The sequence below is a fragment of the Salmo salar genome, chromosome 26, assembly GCF_965601325.2.
Source record: "Salmo salar chromosome 26, fSalSal1, whole genome shotgun sequence".
Lineage (NCBI taxonomy): Eukaryota > Metazoa > Chordata > Actinopteri > Salmoniformes > Salmonidae > Salmo > Salmo salar.
In genome coordinates, this window is record NC_138316.1 from 3,387,700 (window position 1) to 3,411,963 (window position 24,264).

The 24,264-nt window shown below is 42.9% G+C and overlaps 1 protein-coding gene across 3 annotated transcripts in view; it reads left to right on the forward strand.

The window, feature by feature from the left end:
• cep120 (centrosomal protein 120) overlaps nt 1-24,264 on the forward strand; it is a 64,008-nt gene that overhangs the window by 21,196 nt on the left and 18,548 nt on the right. For 2 of the 3 annotated variants that reach the window (XM_014174901.3, XM_014174904.3), the window contains 8 exons: nt 1,064-1,213; nt 5,986-6,198; nt 6,357-6,453; nt 6,820-6,981; nt 7,118-7,207; nt 7,461-7,553; nt 10,479-10,640; nt 12,476-12,598. In XM_014174901.3, coding sequence (XP_014030376.3) covers nt 1,064-1,213; nt 5,986-6,198; nt 6,357-6,453; nt 6,820-6,981; nt 7,118-7,207; nt 7,461-7,553; nt 10,479-10,640; nt 12,476-12,598 — 1,090 coding nt within the window. The remainder of the gene's footprint in view (nt 1-1,063; nt 1,214-5,985; nt 6,199-6,356; nt 6,454-6,819; nt 6,982-7,117; nt 7,208-7,460; nt 7,554-10,478; nt 10,641-12,475; nt 12,599-24,264) is intronic. The other variant, XM_014174903.3, reaches the window with a different exon arrangement.

Sequence of the window (24,264 nt, forward strand, 5' to 3'; positions counted from 1 at the left end):
TTTGAATTCAGGCTGTAACACAACAAAATGTGGAATAAGTCAAGGGTATGAATACTTTCTGAAGGCACTGTATAGCCAAGATGCATGATTTATGAATGGCAAAGATTTGACTTTATTCAGTCAGTTCGTCACCTTTTCTAAACTAGTTAACACTTGCTGTTCAGTTGTCAAGCAAAGCACAGCAAATAGCCTATGCACCACGACTCTGCGTAGCTAAGTGGATTTCGACTCATCGTTAACACAAATACTCTCCCTGTAATGAAAAAACGATTTCAACCAACCACAGCACACACAAATTGTCCTGGGAGGCGGGACAGACGGCAGACTGCATTTCCCTGTCATCATTCGCTTTGTGACTGACATGCGAATGCCTATCTTATCAATAGATCACTAGAAGATGCACATCATTCATTCTAGCGGGAGAGGGCTCGACGGATTAGTGAATTGAAACTTATTCAAACGAAAAGTAGCCTGGTTAATTTGAAGTGGAAAAATAGCAGGTGGAAAATTTGTCTAATGGCACTAATGGAAAACACTGCCATATTAAAAATCTGATCTATTGAATTCTTCATGTGGTCTATTTTAAAGGGAACTTCATTTAAAGCTGCAATATTTAACTTTTTGGGCAAACCTGCCCAAATTAACGTAGACAGTTATAGAATTGTCATTCTCTCTGAAAGCAAGTCTAAGAAGTGGTAGATCTGTTCTATGTGTGCTCTTTCTGTGCTTCCCGTTCTTAAGTTACATTTTTACTTTTACTTTCGGTTTTGTACACCAGCTGAAAACACAATTTTTTCGGTTATTGATAAGATATTTCACAGCAGTTTAGATGGTAAAATTATTCTCTACACTTGCTTGCTTTGTCACATAAACTGAAATTAGGCATGCTATTAGAATTTTAGCAACCAGGAAATGGCGGAGTGATTTCTGCAAATTGCACCTTTTTTTAACATAACAGGCTTTTAAAATTCTATATTGTTACACAATTTCTGCTTCAAATATCAAAGGGACGCAAAATGCACTTTTTTTTGTGGAAAGACCCAAGTATTTTCTCTCGTTCCAGGTATGCGTACCAGTTTTTCGGGAGTGCCGCCCCCATCATGACCAACCCCCCAGTGGAAGTGAAGAGGAACATGGAGGTGTTCCTGCCCCAGTCGTACTGTGCCTTTGACTTTGCCGCTCTGCCTCACCAAGTCCAGGACACCTTTCTCAGGTGTCTTGTCACATTCTAGAGGAATACGTGAAGCATGCACTTTTAGGGGCTTGTTGTGCGTACTTGTTTCATTGTGCCAAAGGGGTGTTTTTGACCTAGCACTAACAAATCCAGAATCTAATCAATTGCTTGATTAGTTGAATCAAGTGTGTTAGTGTTAGGGCAAAATCTGAAATGTGCACTCCTTAGGGTCCCCAGGATCAGGGGCCTCATTTATCAAAGGTGCGTGCGCACCAAAACACACTCTAAACCTTGCGTACTCCAGTTTCCACAAAGGTTGGTATTTGTACATTTTGAACTTGAAGAAAGTGTGCGTATCTCCATGAACAGCTCAGGCCTGTTAGTGGTTGATCAATTGTATTACAAGCAAATATTATTATTTTGGGGGTAATGTAAGTGTTTGATGCCTTTGAATTATAATGATGTTAACGGATGCATTTGCCATTGGTAAGGAGATTGCATAGCAGCATGTAGTCTAATATGTTTCTTTTACTTGTATTATCTAGGCCTAAATCATAATCATATTGCAGGACGGGTTTATTCCCGCTACACAACAAATATTAGGCTACCATTTAGCCATCGCTCATTCAATAGCCAACCATGCTACCATTTAGCCATCGCTCATTCAATACCCAAGCATGCTACCATTTAGCCATCGCTCATTCAATACCCAATCATGCTACCATTTAGAAATAAAAGTAATAAATAATTAAACCGCATCAGTAAAATAACAATAGCGAGGCTATATACAGGGGTTACCGGTACAGAGTCAATGTGTGGGGGCACCGGTTACTCGAGGCAATTGAGGTAATATGTACATGTAGGTAGAGTTATTGAAGTGACTATGCATAGATAATAACAGAGTAGCAGCAGCGTAAAAGAGGGGTCTGGGTAGCCCTTTTGATTAGCTGGAGTCTTATTGCTTGGGGGTAGAAGCTGGTAAGCCTTTTGGACCTAGACTTGGCGCTCCGGTACCGCTTGCCGTGCGGTAGCAGTGAGAACAGTCTATGACTAGGGTGGCTGGAGTCTTTGACAATTTTTAGGGCCTTCTGACACCGCCTGCTATAGAGGTCCTGGATGGCAGGAAGCTTGGCCCCAGTGCTGTACTGGGCCGTACACACTACCCTCTGCAGTGCCTGAGGCCGAGCAGTTGCCATACCAGGCAGTGACGCAACCAGTCAGGATGCTCTCGATGGTGCAGCTGTAGAACCTTTTGAGGATCTGAGGGCCCATGCCAAATCTTTTCAGTCTCTTGAGGGGGAATGGGCTTTGTCGTGCCCTCTTCACGACTGTCTTAGTGTGTTTAGACCATGATAGTTCCACTGCAGCCCCGTCGATGAGAATGGTGGCATGCTTGGTTCTCCTTTTTCTGTAGTCCACAATCATCTCCTTTGTCTTGATCACGTTGAGGGAGAGGTTGTTGTCCTGGCACCACACGGCCATGTCTCTGACCTCCTCCCTATAGGCTGTCTCATCGTTGGTGTCATCATTGTCATGCTGAAACAGGAAAGGGCCTTCCCTAAACTGTTGTCACACAGTTGAAAGCACAGAATCATGTAGGAAGCACCGAATCATTTAGAATGTCAGTGTATGCGGTAGCGTTACTATTTCTCTTCACTGGAACTAAGAGGCCTAGCCCGAACCATAAAAAAACAACCCCAGACCATTATTCCTCCTCCACCGAACTTTACAGTTGCCACTATTTATTGGGGCAGATTGCGTTCTCCTGGCATCCGCCAAAACCAGATTTGTCCGTTAGACTACCAGATGGTGAAGCGTGATTCATCACTCCAGAGAACACGTTTCCACTGCTCCAGAGTTCAATAGCGGTGAGCTTTACACTTCAGCCGACGCTTGGCATTGCTCAATAGTGATCTTAGGCATGAAGCTCCCGTTCTTGTGCTGACGTTGCTTCCAGAGGCAGTTTGGAACTCGGTAATGAGTGTTGCAACCGAGGACAGATGATTTTTACGAGCTACAGCACTCGGCGTCCCATTCTGTGAGCTTGTGTGGTGTACCACTTCTCGGCTGAGCAGTTGTTGCTCCTACACCTGTCGGCAACGGGTGTGGCTGAAATAGCAGAATTTACCATTTTGAAGGGGTGTTTACATACTTTTGTATGTATAGTGTACATGACGACTAACGAAAATACGAGCCAATTGAATTCCACTAAATAATGCAAATTAACCTATAGACCGATGAGCATGACCTGTCAAATGTATTTTCTGTTTTGACAGTTAACTGATCAACGGTTAACCGTTAACATCCCTAGTTCGAATCGACAATCAATCACTTGTTTTAAACAGTCACTGCAAAATGTTTAAACATTCCAATCAAATTTGCCATTTCGAAACTGTCATGGCCGAAGTTCCAACATTTCCAAATCATACAGCATTTTTGCTTCCATAAAAGGTGAATAGAGGGTGTATTCCAGGTGGGGTTGTGGGGTTGCTTGTTCACAAGCACACGTGTATATTATGGCTATAATTTATGATTGAAAACATGCCTATATGCTGCGCACGCAAATCATAGAATCTCCACCTACACCAGAATTTTAAATGAAATTTAGTATGCACGGTTGGTAAATGAGGCCCCAGGATTGGGAAACACTGGCTAGTTGATGGTTGTCTACTTGTTTCATTTTGGTTGTGTACTAAGACAACTCAAGGTTTCTTTCGATTTACAGTGCCTTCGAAAAGTACTCAGACCCCTTAACTTTTTCTGCAGTTTGTTACATTACAGCCTTATTGTAAAATGGATTACATAAAAAAATAAGCAGCAATCTACACACAATACCCCATAATGACAGAGAAAACAGATTTTTAGACATTTTTGCAAATGTATTCAAAATAAAAAACGGATACCTTTATGTAAATAAGTACTCAGACCCTTTGCTATGAGACTCGAACTTGAGCTCCGGTGCATTCTGTTTCCATTGATCATTCTTGATGTTTCTATAACTTGAGGTCCACCTGTGGTGAATTCAATTGATTGGACATGATTTGGAAAGGCACACACCTCTTTTTATACAAGGTCCACAGTTGACAGTGCATGTCAGAGCAAAACCAAGCCATTAGGTTGAAGGAATTGTCTGTAGCGCTCCGAGACAGGATTGTGTCGAGGCACAGAGCTGGGGAAGGGCACCAAAACATTTCTGCAGCATTGAAGGTCTCCAAGAACACAGTGGCCTCCATCATTCTTAAATGGAAGAAGTTTGGAACCACAAGACTCTTCCTAGAGCTGGCCGCCCAGCCAAACTGAGAAATCGGGGGAGGAGGGCCTTCAGGGAGGTGACCAAGAACCCGATGGTCCCTATGACAGAGCTCTAGAGTTCCTCTGGAGATAAGAGAACCTTCCAGAAGGACAACCATCTCTGCAGCACTCTACCAATTAGGCCTTTTATGGTGTCCAGTGTCCAGACAGTTCTCTTGGAGTTTGCCAAAAGGCACCTAAACACTCTCAGACCATGAGATACAAGATTCTCTGGTGTGATGACCTGAATGCCAAGTGTCACGTCTGGAGGAAACCTGGCACTATCCCTACGGTGAAGCATTATGGTGGCAGCATCATGCTGTGGGGATGTTCTTCAGGGACTGGGAGACTAGTCCGGATCGAGGCAAAGATGAACAGAGGAAAGTACAGAGAGATCCTTGATGAAACCTGTTTCAGAGCGCTCAGGACCTCCGACTGGGGCGAAGTTTAACCTTCCAGCAGGACAATGACCCTAAGCACACAGCCAAGACAACGCAGGAGTGGCTTCGGGGCTAGTCTCTGAATGTTCTTGAGTGGCCTTGCCAGAGCCTGGACTTTAACCCGATCGAACATCACTTGAGAGACCTGAAAATAACTGTGCAGCAACACTCCCCAACCAACCTGACAGAGCAGGAGAGGATCTGCAGTGAAGAATGGGATAAACTCCCCAAATACAGGTGTGCCAATGTTGTAGGTTTATATCCAAGAAGACTTGATGCTGTAATCGCCTCCAAAGGTGCTTCAACAAAGTACTGACTAAAGGGTCTGAATACTTATGTAAATGTGATTAAAAAAAAAAGTTGATTAAATTAGCAAAAATTTATTCAAACCAGTTTCTGCTTTGTCATTATGGGGTATTGTTTGTAGATTGTGTGTGGGGGGGGGGGGGGAGATATTTAATACATTTCAGAATAAGGCTGTAATGTAACAACGTGGAAAAAGTCAAGGGGTCTGAATACTTTCCCAAGCCACTGTAAATACCCATTAATGTACACCTTTTTTTAAGAGGAATTTATCTTTTCAAAATTACATATGATTGATTAATCAGGCCACCATTCTGGTGTGTTCAGACGATCAGGCTATGTATGGCCACAAGGAGAAGGGGTGAATTTGCCCCTAATTGCTGATCTTGGGTCAGTTTTCCCCACTAATGGTTGTTAGGATTGTGGGAGGTGAAGCTGATTTTAGATCTATACCAAGGGGAAACTTCACGCTGGAGCCCACCAGAGATTCTAGTCTCACTGTGCTTGGGCGGCAGGTAGCCTAGCGGGTAGGAGTGTGGGCCAGTAACCGAAAGGTTGCTGGATCGAATCCCCGAGCTGCCCCTGAGAAAGGCAGTTAACCCACTGTTCCCCGATGACGTGGATGTCGATTTTAAGGCAGCCCTCTGCACACTTCTGATTCAGAGGGGTTGGGTTAAATGCGGAAGACACATTTCAGTTGAATGCATTCAGATGTACAACTGACTAGGTATCCCCCTTCCCCTTTCCCTTGTTAATGGATTTTTCTCCTTGGTGTAGGGTACCCCTAGTGGTGGAGGTGTGGCACAAAAATACCAGCTCCAGAGACATTCTCCTGGGCACGGCCAGCATACAGCTGTCCCACCTCTTGACTGCAGAGAAGAGCCGCTTCCTGGGCCCCATGGGCCAGCAGCACTGGAGGCAGACCTTCTCCGAGAGGATCCCAGTCATAAAGGCCCAAGGGTTTTCAGCAGCAGGGACTGGGCATGCAACGTATAGACTCTTGGAAGATATTATCATCAGTAGTAGTCATGTGTGGCTGCAGTTCTATGTATGCTTGCTAGATGGCACCCTTGACTGCTTCTTGACTGCTTGGTTGAGCTAGTGTTAGTACGGTGTGAAACAACTTGCGTGTGTGTCTTCTTCCACAGGCCCAGTGAAAAGGTGGCTGAGCTGTGCTACGTCACAACCCTGGAGAACCTTGGTTTAGTCAAGGTCCAAGATATCGTCATGTCTGAGTCCTCCCAGGTACAATGTGGCACATGCTGTATGTTTGTACACAAGTTGATGCTTTTAGATTTGTGCACCACTAATACTGTAATTCACTGTTTGAGCTGTAGTGAGAGAGCAAGTAGAATGATCAGGGCACATTGATAAATCATCTTAGTAGGTGCTGTTCTAGGATCAGGTCTTCCCTGCCCATGTAATCAGATTCATACTAATTTTAAAAGGCCAAACTGATCCTGGATCAGCACTTCTACTTTGAGATGCTTTGTGTATACAGACTGGTCAGGGCCCATATTTATAAAGTGTCTCACAGTAGAAGCGGGCGGATCCAGGATCTGTTTGGCCTTTTTAGATCATAGTAAATAACATGATCTTGTATTGTGACAGAATGGGTATCCTGTGGCACAAAAGACGGTGCCAGCTCTGCGACCAGCTCCTCCCAGCAGTGCAGGCGGAGTCCCCACCGAGCCCCGCGAGACGCTGGAGTACAGGGCTGCCCTGGAGCTGGAGGTGTGGAAGGAGATGCAGGAGGATCTCTTTGATGACCAGGTGGCTATACTGCAGTGAATGTGTTATTGTAGCAATTCCATTGATGCCTTTTTGTTTTGGTACAAACGTCTGTGTGTGTGTGTGTGTGCGTGCGTGCGTGTGTGTGTGTGTGTGTGCGCGCGCTCACCGTCCTCAGCTGAAGAAGAAAGAGCTGGGCCACATGCAGGCGCTGGCCGAGGAATGGAAGAAGAGGGATCGGGAGCGCGAGTCTCTGGTCAGAAAAAAGGTGCACAATTACTGCCTTTACTGATATCAACAATGATTCTGTAATGTATTATACTAGGAGTAGGTTGACGTTGCCCCTAAATGCTGACCCTGGGTCAGTTTTGCATTTCCCCCCCAGTAATGGTTAAGGTTTTGATTGGGCAAGGGGAAGATGATCCTAGATCTGTACCTAGGGGAAACTTCACTCCGGAGCGTTATACTACTTTTCTTATGGTCGTTGTGTGACAGATGGCCCTTATGTGATGTGTTCCCAGGAGGTAGAGTACACCATCTTGGAGGAGCAGCTTCAGAAGATTCTGGCTGACCTGGAGAAGAGAGAGAAGCATTTAGGCCATGCAGAAATGGAGGTTGGTTTATTTAATATTTTTAAAATGTAAACATTCCAAGGAGAGCACAGGACGCACAGTGTAATGTACGGCATGTATAGTCTTACAAATGTGAAACTGCACATGCGCTGGGTGCAATCTGACTGCCTGATACGCACGCACGCTGTAGTCACCCCAAATATATATATATTTGGGGGATAGTTGCACTACGTAGAATACCGTCATTTAAAGTGTAGCGATACCGGCTTCATCAGTGAGGTGACTACAGGGTGCGTATCAGGCAGTCAGATTGCACCCAGCGCATGTGCAGTTTCACATTTTATATATATAACATTTTCCATAGTGTTGTTCAACAGAGATCTGTTAATTTATTTTGCCTTTACAGGAATTTGTCTCGCATTTAAGAGCAGAGTTGAAACGACATTAAACCATCAACATTTACAGACAACATGACATATAACGACCACATAAAACAGAGCTACAGATATAAAGTATGTAGAGAAGATAATGGAGCTATATATTTTTGACAATTAACAATCACCAAAATATAAACTAAACAGTCCTTGACAATCTAAAATTCGCAAAATGTCATGTGTGGAGCTTGGCGCTAGGGGGCAGAAGAGGACCCCTCAGTTGAAAGTTGTCCCCTCAGTTTTAGTTTCATGTTCATGTTTCATGGACAGAGCACCTATGTGTTGGTGGGCAATGGAAAGCCACTGGGGCAGTTGGGTATGACTCCTTTTGGGTTTCCATAAAAAGCAGGGAAAAAAACAAGCTTCACTTAGTGGTTGTTCAGGCAATGTCTGAGAATGCTCTGTAGGACTTTCTTTTTATGTCTCTGACTCACTAGTTCTTAAAGAAACCAACAGTGGCTGCCCTGTGCACTGGAGAAACCTTGAAAAGGCTAATGGATCAAAGGTGGGCCGGACACCTCGCTACAGTGTCACTGGTTGTTTAAAGTTGTGACAGCATTGTGAAGTTCCTCTGACATCGAATGCATGGGTTCGTACAACACAGAAGTAAGACTTGAGGCTACAGGGCTGCTGAAGGCGGTGACTGAGCCAGGCTTGAAGTTTGTAGCCACTATGGTGCACAGTATCCTCAGTCTTCTCGATCCTCCAAACAAATTACTCGAGGCAAAAGCAATGGATCTACACTGGCATCAAAGTGGTCCGCAGTGCGTTGGAGTGCATCGAGAAGTTGAGGTGTGACAGAGTTCTAAGTCATTTGGGCATAGTGCAGTGCTAATGCTGTCATTGGTGAAATGTCCGAACGATTTAGCAAACGCAACAGCGAACTGCTGGAGGACCTTTGTGGCCTTGACCCAGAGAGTCTTTCTAGATGTGAAACCATTCCCCTTTTGTTTACTGTGTTTGTTTCGTGTTAATGTAAGTAGCCTAAATATAGATTGTCATTCCTTTTATCAATCTGATATTTAGTTTACTAGGCCTACTACTTGGTACCGCTGTTTGTTCTGTTCGCATTTGTTCGCATTAGCAGTTGTCTGTATTCTAAGCCAAACTGGAATTCAGTATTTTTGTTGGCTACTACTTTCAGCATTTAGTTTGCATTATTTTGGTAAGACAGCTGTGTGTACGGCTGCATTCACATAGGTGAATTATCCTATTACAAACAGCCTATCTATATTCATTACCAAAACGATCTTGCGCTGTCCATTGTGCTGATACAGCGCAGCGGAGATGGGCTACAGATTTCGTGCCAACCTGTCACTTTTAAAGCACTCAATGATCTCGGCGTCTCAGCATTTGAACATTTTGTTTATTTTGGTATAGTGTGATATAAGCAAAATTCAATATAAGTCCAATGCAGGAACCCCCAAAAATGGTGCCCCCCTCGCTGATTTCAACTGCCCCATTAATCACTTTATCCTGGCGCCGAGACTGATGGGGCTCCCATTGATTTTGTTATGTTTGAGTCACTCGGATAGCATAAGAACACGGCATGAGCCATGGCAAAATGTGTAGCACTGCAAAAAAATTATTATACATTATTATATCTGTTTTGTCACATACACCGGATAGGAAACTAGCTTTAAAACTCCACATTTTCTCTCAGCCTCATGGCAAAATGTGTATAATTGCATGGAATTAGCTTTTTTCTTTATCTTGTTTTCTTTATATTTTTTATTGAAATGTTTTGTATTTACATTTTTTACCCCTTTTTCTCCCTAATTTCGTGGTATCCAATTTGGTAGTTAGTCTTGTTTCATTGCTGCGACTCCTGTACGGGCTGGGGAGAGGCGAAGGTCGAGAGCCGTGCGTCCTCTGAAACACAACCAAGCCGCACTGCTTCTTGAAACAATGCCCACATAACCCGGAAGCCAGCCGCCACAATGTGAAGGAGGCAACACGTACACCTGGCGACCATGTCAGCGTGCACTGTGCCCGGCCCGCCACAGGAGTCGCTAGTGCAAGTGCGCTATGCGACAAGGACATCCCTGCCGGCCAAACCCTCCCCTTAGACCACCGTGTCACTCTGGAGGCCTGGAATTAGCTTTGAAACATTTGGTCTCTGCGGCCAAGAGGGGGGGCTCTAAAATTGTTGGTCGGAGAGAATGCCATTTACCACGCCCACTACCGCCCCACCCGTGAACTTTGCCAACGCTGCAAAAAAAATCCTCAGGAAATACTGCATCAGCATAGAAATGATTCACCATAGGTTGAAGGTGATCACTCAGACTGCTGATTATTTATTGCAGTTTATCTTGCCTTCTAAGGGATTGAATGGACCTAAACCATACCAGGAAAATGCACACCATAACACCACACCATAACAGAACTCTCATTTACTTTTTTTGGGCAGTTTGGCAGTTACCTGTACATCCCAATAATACATTTGACTCTGCATACCTTTAGCATTACGAGGGTGTGGATTCCTTGCTCAAACCTATATCATTAACCCCAGCATCACTGCTTGTGCTTTCAGATGCAGCGCTTGCAGAGGGAGATGCGAGCTGAGCACGAGTTAAACATGTGCAAGCTGCAGGAGAGCGGCCGGCGGCTCCGCGAGGACTGCGCTCACCAGGTGGATCTGGAGAGGTCAAGGGTCAGGCAGCTGGAGGAGGAGCGTGGCAGGCAGCAACAGCAGGTAGGCGTCAGGGCGCTGGGCTGGGGAAGGAATGCTAGGCTGGCCCGCTCAATACCCCTCCTTGGGAGGAGATGAGGGTCCTGGGGTGACCATTGACCATGAGGTCAATGGGCCATGTCATCCCCCGGTGGACATTGTGAAATGGACAAAAAAAGAGAGAAGAAAGCAGCACGGGTCAGACGGACACCGGGGTTTCGGCCAGGCTTCTGGCCTCCTGCAGTCTCCAAGGATACCATCAATATGTGACCAGCCGTGACCATCCAACCCCGATCTGCTGTTTTCTCTCAGGTCTAACACACCCAGTGCATTGCATGGTTCTGTAGTAGAACAGACCTGCCCTTTAGCACTTATTAAATACTTAATTTTGTTTTCCCAGTCTCTTAATGACTTACCTGGTTAAATTAAGGCAAAATATGTATATTTAATTTGTATTTATTTCATTACAGAATGAGAGGTGATACATTTGCCAGAACTTGATCATGCTATCTCGTACTCCCCTGTTTGATTTCCATGTGTCACGAATGTGTTCTGCTCAATAGCAGATAATAGCAGAAAGAGTTCAGCAGCAGCCATGTGTGTGAACTAATACATAATACACCTTGAAGAGCAGGCTAAAGCATGGATTCAAGCTGTGAAATTGGCTCAGTTTTTTTTCTTCATTTGATAATAGTGAGTTTGATTTAGTCCAGGTATAGCCCTTAGTGCTTTTTCAATGTTAAGGAGAGAAACCAGCCCCCTGCTTTACTCATGTAGGCCTACCTATGGTATGTAGGCTACAGTATGGAATGAGATGTGGGTTCTTTTCAGTCCCACTCCACCCCCCTAGTATGCTCTGGATATTTTACAGTGAAGAAAATGTGCATTATTTTCGCTAGAATCTCTCCCTTGTCCTCCTCACAGACAAACCCACTTACTGAAATAGTTGTCTGCCGTCTCATTTTCCCAGAATATATCTGGACTCTCCGGCCATAACAAATCAAGCAAAGTAGGTTTCTGACATGCGGAAAGAAGGCAGTACTGTGAAATCTGCTAGCCAGTCTGCCACGCTGCTCTATATCTTGTCTCCCCATGTCAGGAATGTGTAAACATACATTTGTCGTCCTCTGTCGGCACACACCAGAGCCCGTTTATCAGGCCTGGATCCATCCACCCTGCCTTCCAGCACAGAATACCAGGCATTGTGTGTGGGGTTTGTTGCTCTGCTGCCTGCCTTGTCTAAAAGACCGACAGGATAACATTGAGAACCGCACAATCTCAATTACTCTGGGGATTTAGATGTCAACAAACACCAGCTAGGCTCCTATGATTTTGAGGAATCTGGCATTTGTTTATTAGTCAGTGGAAGCATTGCATAGGACTCACGGCCATCAATGAAAGTTGTTACAGTATAATGTATTGTTCTCGTTTGTGGTTCGCGCTCCTAGCCAAGTGTCAAATTGACAATGGGTCATGAGCTACTCTCCTGTTCTTCCATTTAATCAGAGCAGTTGTAAGGTTGTTAAAATGTAACACTGGCAGTTAAGCCTTTGGGTGACATTTATTTTCATGCAAAAAATAACAATCATCATTATCTGTGTCATTAAATGAGAAACTTTTCAACAATTGTGCGGTGATTATTTAACTAGAGTTTAGTAAACTGAGCAATACATAAATTGTCTCTTTATAACACACATTGTTGAAGAGTTTTAAATTAAATCACATTGCGAGATTGAGGTTTGTGGTAAGTTTTGCACTACAAAAATGTTGCCCTATATGTGTAACACATGACATGATTGGTAGTGATGAGGAATAATCATTTTCCGTTTCGCTCCTCATAGTAAGTTCTTCTGTTGTAGATGCTAGATGCAGAGAACAAATACAAGCTGTTGGAGAAGGAATACCAGCAGTTTCGGGAGCAGCAGAGCATTCGCCCTGAGATCAGACTTCAGTCTGAGATCAACCTGCTAAGTCTGGAGAAGGTGAGCACATCAACTTCTAACTATACTGCTTACATAACCCCAGTTCTCTGATATTATGAGTGACGTATTTCAGTGGGATTTCATTCTGAAACTCCCATAACTCGAAGAAACCAATCACAAGCGTCTGTTGAAGACAGACCTGAAGAGCAGCGACTATGGTGCGCCCTCACCCTGTATAAAGAAAGCCACTCTCCTGCTCACTGCCACATTTTTTTCATGCTTCTCTTCATCGTCTTGCGAGCAGGGAAGTGCGGTGAAATATTTCACTCATAATATCAGAGAACTGGGGTTATGTAAATAACCTTGTTCTCTTTCAATTACCCGTTCCGTATTTCACGGTGGGATATGGTAAACTCCGTATCGCAACATGCTCTCCAAAAGCCAAGAGGTCCCAACACAGAGACCCTCAAAGTTCCCTAAACTGAGGGTGCATGCTCCATAAAGGCACAGAAACGAGAAATGGCAAAGACTGGTGTTTTGCGGGTACTATTTAGTGAAGCTGCCAGTTGAGGACTTCGAAGGCATCTGTTTTTCAAACTAGACACTCTAAGTTACTTGTCCTCTTGCTCAGTTGTGCACCGGGGCCTCCCACTCCTCTTACTATTCTGGTTAGAGCCAGTTTGCGCTGTTCTGTGAAGGGAGTAGTACACAGAGTTGTACGGATCTTCAGTTTCTTGGCAATTTCTCACATGGAATAGCCTTCATTTTTCAGAACAAGAATAGACTGACGAGTTTCAGAAGAAAGTTCTTTGTTTCTGGCTATTTTGAGGCTTTAATCGAACCCACAAATGCTGATGCCCCAGATAGTCAACTAGTCTAAAGAAGGCCAGTTTTATTGCTTCTTTAACCTCTCTCGGGTATGTGGGACGAAATCGTCCCACCCTATTCAACAGCCAGTGAGAAATCAGAGCGCCAGATTTAAAACCACAAAATGTCATAATTCAAAGTTCTCAAACATAGGACTATTTTACACCATTTTATAGATACACTTCTGCTGAATCGAACCACGTTGTCCGATTTCCAAAAGGCTTTACAGCGAAAGCAAAACATTAGATTATGTTAGGAGAGCACAGCTAAATGAAGCACTAACCTTTGACGATCTTCATCAGATGACACTCCTAGGACATTATGTTATACAATACATACTTTTTTTTTGGTTCGATAAAGTTCATATTTATATCTAAAAACAGCATTTTACATCGGCGCGTGACGTTCAGAAAATATTTTCCCTCAAATACTGCCAGTGAATCAGCGCCACAATTTACAAAAATACTTGTCATAAACGTTGATACAAAATGAAACTGTCATTCAAAGAATTATAGATGAACATCTCCTTTATGCAAACGCTATGAAAGATTTCAAAAAAGCTTCACGAGGAAAGCAATCTTTGCAATAATCTGAGTACTGAGCTCAGAAAAATACACTAGGCTATACAGATAGTCGCCATCTTGAAGTCATCTAAAATCAAACATTGCATTAGAAATATTCCCTTACCTTTGATGATCTTCATCAGAAGGCACTTCCAGGAATCCCAGGTCCACAACAAATGTTGTTTTGTTCGATAAAGTCCCTAATTTATGTCCAAATAACTCCTTGTTGTTCGCGCGTTCAGTAAGCTACTTCAAATGTAGAAAGCGCACGGATGATGTCGCGACGAAAAGTAAAAAAAAGTTGTATTTACGTTCGTTCAAACGTTGTAAAACATCAATCTTTAGGGCCTTCAGAACGTGAAGATTCAGTAATATTTCAACCAGACGGTTCCTGTGTCTTGAAAAAGGTTTTGGAACGGAAGGATCCATCCTCATGAACGCGCACCAAGAAGTGATGTCATTCTCTGGGTGACAAACTTCCCAGGCTTCTCATTCGGTCTCTGTTCATCGTAGACGCTTCAAACAACTTTCTAAAGATTGTTGACATCTAGTGGAAGCCTTAGGAAGTGCAAAATGAACCCTAACTCACCGTGTGTTCGATTGGCAATGACTTGAAAGGACTACAAGCACCAGAATTCTCACTTCCTGCTTAGATTTTTCTCAGGATTTGCCTGCCATATGAGTTCTGTTATACTCACAGACATCATTCAAACAGTTTTAAAAACTTCAGTGTTTTCTATCCAAATCTACTAATAATATGCACATTCCAGTTCCTGGGCCCGAGTAGTAGGCCGTTTAATTTGGGTACGTTTTTCATCCGGCCGTGAAAATACTGCCCCCTACCCTAGTGAAGTTAATAAGCACAACAGTTTTCAGCTGTGCTAACATAATTTTGAAAGGGTTTTCTAATGATCAATTAGCCTTTTTAAAATGATACCTTTGGATTAGCTAACACAACGTACCATTGGAACACAGGAGTGATGGTTGCTAATAATGGGCCTCTGTACGCCTCTGTAGATATTCCATTAAAAATCAACCGTTTCCAGCTACAATAGTCATTTACAACATTAACAATGTCTACACTGTATTTCTGATCAATTTGATGTTATTTTAATGGACAAAAAAGTAGCTTTTCTTTCAAAAACAAGGACATTTCTAAGTGACCCAAAACTTTTGAACTGTAGAGTTCATAGAATGAACAAATGGGTCTCATTTTTTGTAATTTTTCAATGGTTGCTTCAGGGCGCTCTATGAGCTGCTCATTGAACATCATTCAGCCCGTAAGTCACGACGTGAGAGAGAGTGGGCAATGGTGGTTTGACGGTGAGTAGCTTGCCAGCGACACTAGTTGAATAAGTAAATAATCAAAAGTACACTTCACCAAGCAAGCAGCCCTGTCCTCATCACATGCACGCATAGCTAGCCAGTAATGTATTTAGCCTAGCTAGATAGCTATCAATTTGTACTTATGTGCGAACAGTGGACGGACACCAAAGTGAACACCTACTCATCCTTGATACGAAATATGCAATCTGCAAAAAAAGCAAGACAGTTGGTGAAGAGTCATCTTTCAGGCCATGTGCTTACATTCATGATGAGAAGATTGTTTGTTAGCTAGCTAAATTAGAACGTGTGTGACTATAATCAGTGCCGCAAACATTTTCCTGCATGAATGTTTTCAATCATCAGCGCTTGCCATTTTCAGTTGAAATATATAGCAAATAAATGTTGTATTGAATAACACTGTAATTGACATTGATTTCAATAAGACAACATTCTCGTAATGAACAGGTAGCGTGTGCTTGTCATAACAAGCTCTCATTGCCAGGTTTTCATAGTGTTTCTTTACATGACTGTTTTACGTTGACTGTTGTAAGGCACTGTAGTGAATCTACTCCATACAAATGCTGACATCTAGTGGTGACATTATGGACTGCATGTTACTACATATTTTGTGAACAGTGCCGTTTCAGAGACTAAGTTTCATTAGTCTCATTCAGCCCTTGTTTATTTGTGAGCTTGTGGTGCTTAAGCACAAACACTTCTGCATTCGTATCCACTGCCATAGATGGGTACAACTTAAAGATAAGCATTAGAAGGTAAACTGAACAAGTTTTTTTGTATTTACTTCCTTATTTATAGAGGATATAGTTTGTTGGTGGTTATAATTGTAATATTTAGTTAAGAAATAATCATTTAGTGTATCTGTTAACACTAGGACCGCTGCGCCTCGAGGGACCGCCCTTCAAGCTAACGAGCAGTCATTCTGACTTTTTCCACATTTTGTTACGTTACAGCCTTATTCTAAAATTGATTAAATAGTTTTTTCCCCACTCATCAATCTACACACAATACCCCATAATGACAAAGCAAAAACTGTTTTTTAGAAATTTTTCACATTTATAACAAAGAAAAATATGACATTTACATAAGTATTCAGACCCTTTACTTAGTACTTTGTTGAAGCACCTTTGGCAGAGATTACAGCCTAGAGTCTTCTTGGCTATGACGCTGCAAGCTTGGCACACCTGAATTTGGGGAGTTTCTCCCATTCTTCTCTGCAGATTCTCTCAAGCTCTGTCAGGTTGGATGGGGAGCGTTGCTGCACAGCTATTTTTATGTCTCTCCAGAGATGTTCCATCGAGTTCAATTCCGGGCTTTGGCTGGGCCACTCAAGGACATTCAGAGACTCCTGTGTTGTCTTGGCTGTGTGCTTAGGGCTGTTGTCCTGTTGGAAGGTGAACCTTCACCCCAGTCTGAGGTCCTGAGCACTCTGGAGCAGGTTTTCATCAAGGATCTCTCTCTGTACTTTGCTCCATTCATCTTTCCCTCGATGCTGACTAGTCTCCCAGTCCCTGCTGCTGTAAAACGGCCCCAAAGCATGATGCTGCCACCACCATGCTTCACCAAAGGGATGGTGCCAGGTTTCCTCCAGACGTAACACTTGGCATCCAGGCCAAAGAGTTCAATCTTGGTTTGGTCATACCAGAGAATCGTTTTTCTCATGGTCTGAGAGTCTTTAGGTGCCTTTTGGCAAACTCCAAGCGGGCTGTCCTGTGTCTTCCGTCTGGCCACTCTACCATACAGTCCTAATTGTTGGAGTGCTACAGAGATGGTTGTCCTTCTGGAAGGTTCTCTTATTTCCACTCAGGAACTCTAGAGCTCTGTCTGAGTGACCATCGTGTTCTTGGTCACCTCCCTGATTTCTGAGAGTTTTTTTCAAATTAAATCAGTTTTAGAAGATGGCTTTAACTAGGGATGCGCCGATACCAATGTTTTCCTTGCCAAAAACACGATACCGATAAGTGATTATTTAGCTACAGCACATCTCTGGGTAACTGCTAGCTAGCTAATGCGTTTCGGCCTTGTGGTTATAGTGTTCTCTACTGTGCTCATCATTGCATGGCATCAGCCGCAACAACGGATACCATTACCCCTTTCCAAACCGAACCTAGCTCAGCATGCAAATCCCAACATTCTTGTGCTTGCGGTTCTAAGGTTGCAAGGAAGGATTCTCGCCCTTCTATGCATCATGTGCTTGGGACGAGGACCTCCAGTTCTGCGAGGGCTGCAAGTTGCTAACGGAGGCGAGGCTCAAACAAGTTTCTCTCTCGTTAGCTCTGTGCGCCTCCGAGCCACCAGAGGGAAGAGTGGCTCTGCCTCCCATGACCAAGCCCAGCTGGTACAGGGTCATGGATAGATGGGAGGAGCCTTCCCACTAGTGCAGCCCCATTAAAACAACTGCTACCTGCAGTTCCAGCTTGCCTACAGTAAGCTAAGAGTTTGTGGGATAAGCTCCTTACTGGCTAAGGGCGCCCCGAGCTTGGACATGCACAAGATGGAGGGGGTGTGAGGGGTGCTGTGGGATTATTTAGTTTACTCTTTGAAGAGGTAGGGCTTCAGATGTTTTCGGAAGATGGGCAGATGTCTCAGCTTCAGAGGGAACCTGGTTCCACCATTGGGGTGCCAGGACAGAGAAGAGCTTGGACAAGGCAGAGTGGGAGCTGCTTCCCGTAGGAGTGGGAGGGCCAAGAGACCGGAGATTCACTCTCCTTCTCCCTCTTCTGCAAAGGAATTGAATAATCAAGGAGGATGAATACAGAGTTTAGCGGCAATACTGGAGGCTAGCTAATCTACTCCCTATACCAATAAATCTAGATATCTAGCTAGCCAGCCAGCTACTGTTAACTATTAGCAATTTGGATAGTTTCCAATGTTGTTTTAAAGCATAAATAGTACCTGTAGCTAGCATTGTTATCTAACATTCAGCGGTTTTTCTGATTTTAAATTATCTGATGAGTAGAGGTTCGTCTAGCTACTTTACTCAAAATGCAGCTAGCTTGTTAGCTACCTGGCTTGCTAACTAAACAACAGCTGTAACGACCTAGCTGTAATGTTAACAAGTATCTCCACTAGCTGGCTGCTAGGTGACCTATATAACAGTTGGCCCTAAAGCTTTTTGTAGGGAGCCAAGGAAAGGAACTATTGCCTGTATCAGTGATGGACACTAGCTAGAATGTGGACCAATACTTTTATAGCAATACAGTTAGCTACTAATACAATACTACTTGCACACTGTTTTGACAAGCTGGTTAGAATAAGGCTGTCACTTGGTCAAATCATAAACTGTTCCAAATGCATTGCCTATCAATAAACATCTGACAATGGATACATACACTACACGCTTGTTGAACATCCCATTCACCTAACACCTTTTTTGCACTATTGGTTAGAGCCTGTAAGTAAGCATTTCACTTTAAGGTCTACACCTGTTGTATTCGGCGCACGTGACAAATAAACTTTGATTTGAATTGTTCTCAAATGCCATTGAAATGGCAGCAGCGGTATGAGAACCAGCACATTCTTGAGCAAACAATATGGCTTTCCTTAGTACGAAATCCTCGTCGACCCACTGTGCTGTCAGGCTCAATGGGCTGATGTCGCTGGTCTAAATGTCAGTTGTGAAGCTAATGGCAGTGACGCCCATAGCAAGTAGCTCATGGATGTGCGTTTCAACAATACTGTGCAACTCCGGTAGGGCAACAACTGGGGAGAAAAAAAAGAAAAAGAAACGCACGTACTTGGTAGTGTGTGCCAGGGCTCGAGGTGCTTGACCAGTCGGCGAAAGCCAACATCATCCACGACAGAGAACTGTTGATTGTCAAGGGCAATGAATTCTATTATTTTAGCGCTAAAGGATTTCGTCTTTGAGTTGTCTCGCTGAAATTGTCTTACTCTTTCAAATGACTGCTCGACTTGAACTTGTTAAGTTGTTGGAAGTGTGCACCTAGTTTCTTTCTGCTTTTGTTCAAAGTAGTCGCTGAACGTCTGGGGGTGATGCACTTTCAAATAAGTAATTTGGTTTGTGGTATTGAACGATTTCACTTTCTCCCCTCGGGAAATATTAGCAGCACAAACGTTTCATATTGCCTTTTTGTTATCTTCCTTTTGAGACTAAAAAATAGATCCACACAGCAGACATTGTGGGCTAGGTTAGGAATGCTGTTTTCATGGCGTCATTGCGACATGTACCTACATTATATAGGTCTATTCAGAATTCAAGGCACGCTTAACCAGCATGGCTACCGCAGCATTCTGAAGCGATACGACATTGCATCTTATTTGGGCTTAGTCGGACTATCATTTGTTTTTCAACTGGACAACGACCCAGAACACAGCTCCAGGCTGTGTAAGGGCTATTTCACCAAGAAGGAGATGGACTGCTGCATCAGATGACCTGGCCTCCACAATCACCTAACCTTAACCTTTTGGGGGTAGGGGGCAGTATTGACACGGCCGGATAAAAAACGTACCCGATTTAATCTGGTTACTAATCCTGCCCAGTAACTAGAATATGCATATAATTATTGGCTTTGGATAGAAAACACCCTAAAGTTTCTAAAACTGTTTGAATGGTGTCTGTGAGTATAACAGAACTCATATGGCAGGCAAAAACCTGAGAAGATTCTGAACAGGAAGTGGCCTGTCTGACAAGTTGTTGTTCATCTTGGCTCTTTTTATTGAAGACTGAGGATCTTTGCTGTAACGTGACACTTCCTACGGCTCCCATAGGCTCTCAGAGCCCGGGAAAAAGCTGAATGATATCAAGGCAGCCCCAGGCTGAAACACATTTACGCTTTTGGCAAGTGGCCGATCAGCACACCCTACATTATGACATTTCCACACCTCATTCCTTTTTCTTTGTTTAGAATTAATAGTTTTGTTTTATAATAAAGAACTTTATGAATTGGCCTATACCGGTTGTTGATGTCTTCTCATTTTGGCCACAGGCTATGAGCCGGCCTGTGACAAGTGGGGGCTCATCTATAAGTTAAAGTTAATTGTACTTATAGTTAACTTGGGTTAGTTTAGTTCAGATTGCCAAGTTTTTGTTTGAGAGGGATGTTTTGGTTGGGCCAATATTGTTGGAGAGAGCATTGAGAGCCATGTGTGTTTTTTTGGTTCAGTTAGCTTGGTAGCTAAATTTGGTTAGCAATTCACTCTGGGTTTTTCTGGGTTTTTGTTCAAGTGGGAGTCCTCTCCTGTTCAGGCTTATCAGCGAGTGTCAATAGGAGGCTCGTGGTGTTTTTGTTTTAGGTGGCAGTGAACGTGGGTAGAGCGTCCCTTTTCCTTTCCCTTACGTCGGCTCGGGAGCACCTCCGTGGTTATGAGGGGGCCGCCAGTTTCTGGTTGTCTTTTCCACTCCGCTGGTTTTGTGTGCATAAAACCCCACCACGTGACTGCACGAAGACCAGGGCCAGTTAGTTAGTAGTTTTTGGAGGATAGTGGGGTGTGGCTCCTGTTCTTGAACCCAGACTGACAGCAGGTGAGTTGTTTTTTTGTTGTTGAGCATTTGTAATAGTTGTATTGGTTGAGGAAAATGTCTTCCATTCTGCGTGGTTTTGTTCAAGCTCCTTCAGAGGTAGCTTTAGAGTTGTGTACTAAGGAGCAGTTAACTGAAATTGCTGAACATTATCAGATTGAGATTGTTGATAAAAAAATTAAAGAGACTATTAAAGCAGGGTCTAATGGAAATAGGTGTTTTTTCGGGTCAATCTGCTAGTAGTGAAGGTACAAGTTTTCAGTCTAGTACTTCATTAACTTTTGAGCAGCAGTGGGAGCTGTTGCGAATGCAGTTGGAGATAGAGCGATTGCGACATGCTAATAGACCAGAAGGACTACCACAGTTTGATGTTGCACAGAATCTTCGTTTGTTGCCTAAATTTGATGAGTCAGATCCAGATACATACTTTACTTTATTTCAGCGTATTGCGGAAGCTAGAGCTTGGTCTGATTTGGACATGACTATGTTGTTGCAATGTGTACTTACAGGTAAAGCACGTGAGGCTTTTGCAGCACTGAGTGTAGCTGACAGTAAAGTGTGTATGCTAAAGTTAAATCAGCAGTTCTGAAGGTTTACGAACTTGTGCCGGAGGCATATCGTCAACGTTTTCGTTACAGGAAGAAGTTAGATTCACAAACCTATTCTGAGTTTGTTTGTGATTTGACTTCTGCATTTAATCGTTGGTGTACAGCTTCTGAAGTTAGTACTTTTGAGGATCTGTCTAATTTGATTGTGTTAGAACAGTTTAAAAATTCTGTGTCTGACCAGGTTGCTACATACGTGAATGAATGTAAAGTTAAGTCTCCAAGTGATGCAGCAGTCCTTGCAGATGAGTACAGGCTAACACATAAAAGCCGTTTTGAGTAAAACAGTGACATGTACTATAAAAATAACTTTACTTCCAGGAATAGTAGGTCAAATTTTTTTGGAGCTTCTTTCCAAAGGCCTCAACAGAAGTCAGAAATACAACTTTTGTTAACTTTTCGTCACGACATCGTCCGCGCGCTTTCTACACTTGGAGTAGCTTACTGGACGCACGAACAACAAGGAGTTATTTGGACATAAATGATGGACTTTATCGAACAAAACAACATTTGTTGTGGACCTGGGATCCCTGGAAGTGCCTTCTGATGAAGATGATCAAAGGTAAGGGAATATTTCTAATGCAATGTTTGATTTTAGATGACTTCAAGATGGCGGCTATCTGTATAGCCTAGTGTATTTTTCTGAGCTCAGTACTCAGATTATTGCAAAGATTGCTTTCCTCGTGAAGCTTTTTTGAAATCTTTCATAGCGTTTGCATAAAGGAGATGTTCATCTATAATTCTTTGAATGACAGTTTCATTTTGTATCAATGTTTATGACAAGTATTTTTGTAAATTGTGGCGCTGATTCACCGGCAGTATTTGAGGGAAAATATTTTCTGAACGTCACGCGCCGATGTAAAATGCTGTTTTTATATATAAATATGAACTTTATCGAACAAAAAATGCATGTATTGTGTAACATGATGTCCTAGGAGTGTCATCTGATGAAGATCGTCAAAGGTTAGTGCTGCATTTAGCTGTGTTTTGCGTATTTGTGATGCATGCTAGTTGCTTTGAAAATGGCTGTGTGATTATTTTTGGCAGGGTACTCTCCTAACATAATCTAATGTTTTGCTTTCGCTGTAAAGCCTTTTTGAAATCGGACAACGTGGTTCGATTCAGGAGAAGTGTATCTATAAAATGGTGTAAAATAGTCATATGTTTGAGAAATTGAAGTTATAGCATTTATGAGGTATTTGTATTTCACGCGACGCGATTCCACTGGCTGTTGTATTTTGTGGGACGCAAATGTCCCACCTTGCCCAGGGAGGTTAATGCGGGGAAACGTAAATCCGTTTTACCAAATTTCTATCAGCATGTTAACCTCTTGACGGTCGCCTAGGATAGGGGGCGCTACAGCGCTTTTTGAAAAAAAATGGTGCCCATTTTAAACGGCCTACTACTCAAACTCAGAAGCTAGGATGTGCATATAATTAATACTTGTGGATAGAAAACACCCTAAAGTTTCTAAAACTGTTTGAATGGTGTCTGTGAGTATAACAGAACTCATATGGCAGTCAAAACCCCGAGACAGATCGAAACAGGAAGTGGAATTCTGAATTGCGGACTCAACTTCATCTCGTTGCCTATAAATCACACCGTGAGCAATGGTTCATTGAGCACTTCCTATTGCTTCCACTAGATGTCCCCAGTCTTTACGAAGTGATTTGAGTCTCCTACTGTGAAAACTGACTGAATGACACGCTGTGGAACGTGGTCACATGAGGAGGGCCATCACCATTATGACGCCGGCGCCCCTGGCTATCCTCCCCTTTCGAAACGTTTTGAAACACAATGCAATCGTCCCCCTTGAATCTTAAAGGGAGCTCTGGTTGAAAAAGGCCCTAAAGATTTATGTTATACAACGTTTGACATGTTTGAACGAACCTAAATAAGAAAAAAATGCATTTTGTTGAAAGAGTAGCCCCGCGCACGTCGGAACTTTTGGTGCAGCCTTCAGAACGCGCTAACAAGAACAAGCTATTGGAACATAAAGTATGAACTTTTTCGAACGAAAATACATTTGTTGTGGACCTGGGATTCCTGGAAGTGCCTAAGGATGAAGATAATCAAAGGTAAGGGATTATTGACAATAGTATACAAGACTAGATTTGATATGCGATTGTTCCAAGATGGCGCTGACCTGTATTGCTAGCCTCTTGTTCTGAGTATCGCATCCCCTTTTATCGCAAAGTGTGATTACCCAGTAAAGTTATTTTTAAATCTGGCATTACAGGTGCTTTCAAGAGATATTCATCTATAAATCTTAGAATGACAATATTACATTTTAAAAATGTTTTCGAATAGTAATTTAGTAAATTGTAGCGCTGTTTCACCGGATGCATTTGAGGGAAAATAGTTAGTCAACGTTACGCGCCGACGTAAAATGCTGTTTTTATATATAAATATGTATGAACTTTATCAAACAAAAGAATGCATGTATTGTGTAACATGATGTCCTAGGTGTGTCATCTGATGAAGATTGTCAAAGGTTAGTGCTGCATTTAGCTGTTTTTTGGTTATTTGTGATATATGTGGTTGGTCGGAAAATGGCTGTGGCTACTTTTACGATATACTCTAACATAATCTAATGTTTTGCTTTTGCTGTAAAGCCTTTTTGAAATCGGACAACGTGGTTCGATTCAGGAGAGGTGTATCTATAAAACGATATAATTTGAAAAAAAAATAGAAAAAATAAAAATATTAAATTTTGTTATGCTAATGGCGATAGGATTTTTCGCTGGATGTCCGTCCCCTATCGACCAGGGGTTAAATGGGGGAAAATACTCTTGACCACCTTTACTCCACACACAGAGACACGTACAAAGCTCGCCCTCCATTTGGCAAATCTGACAATTCTACCCT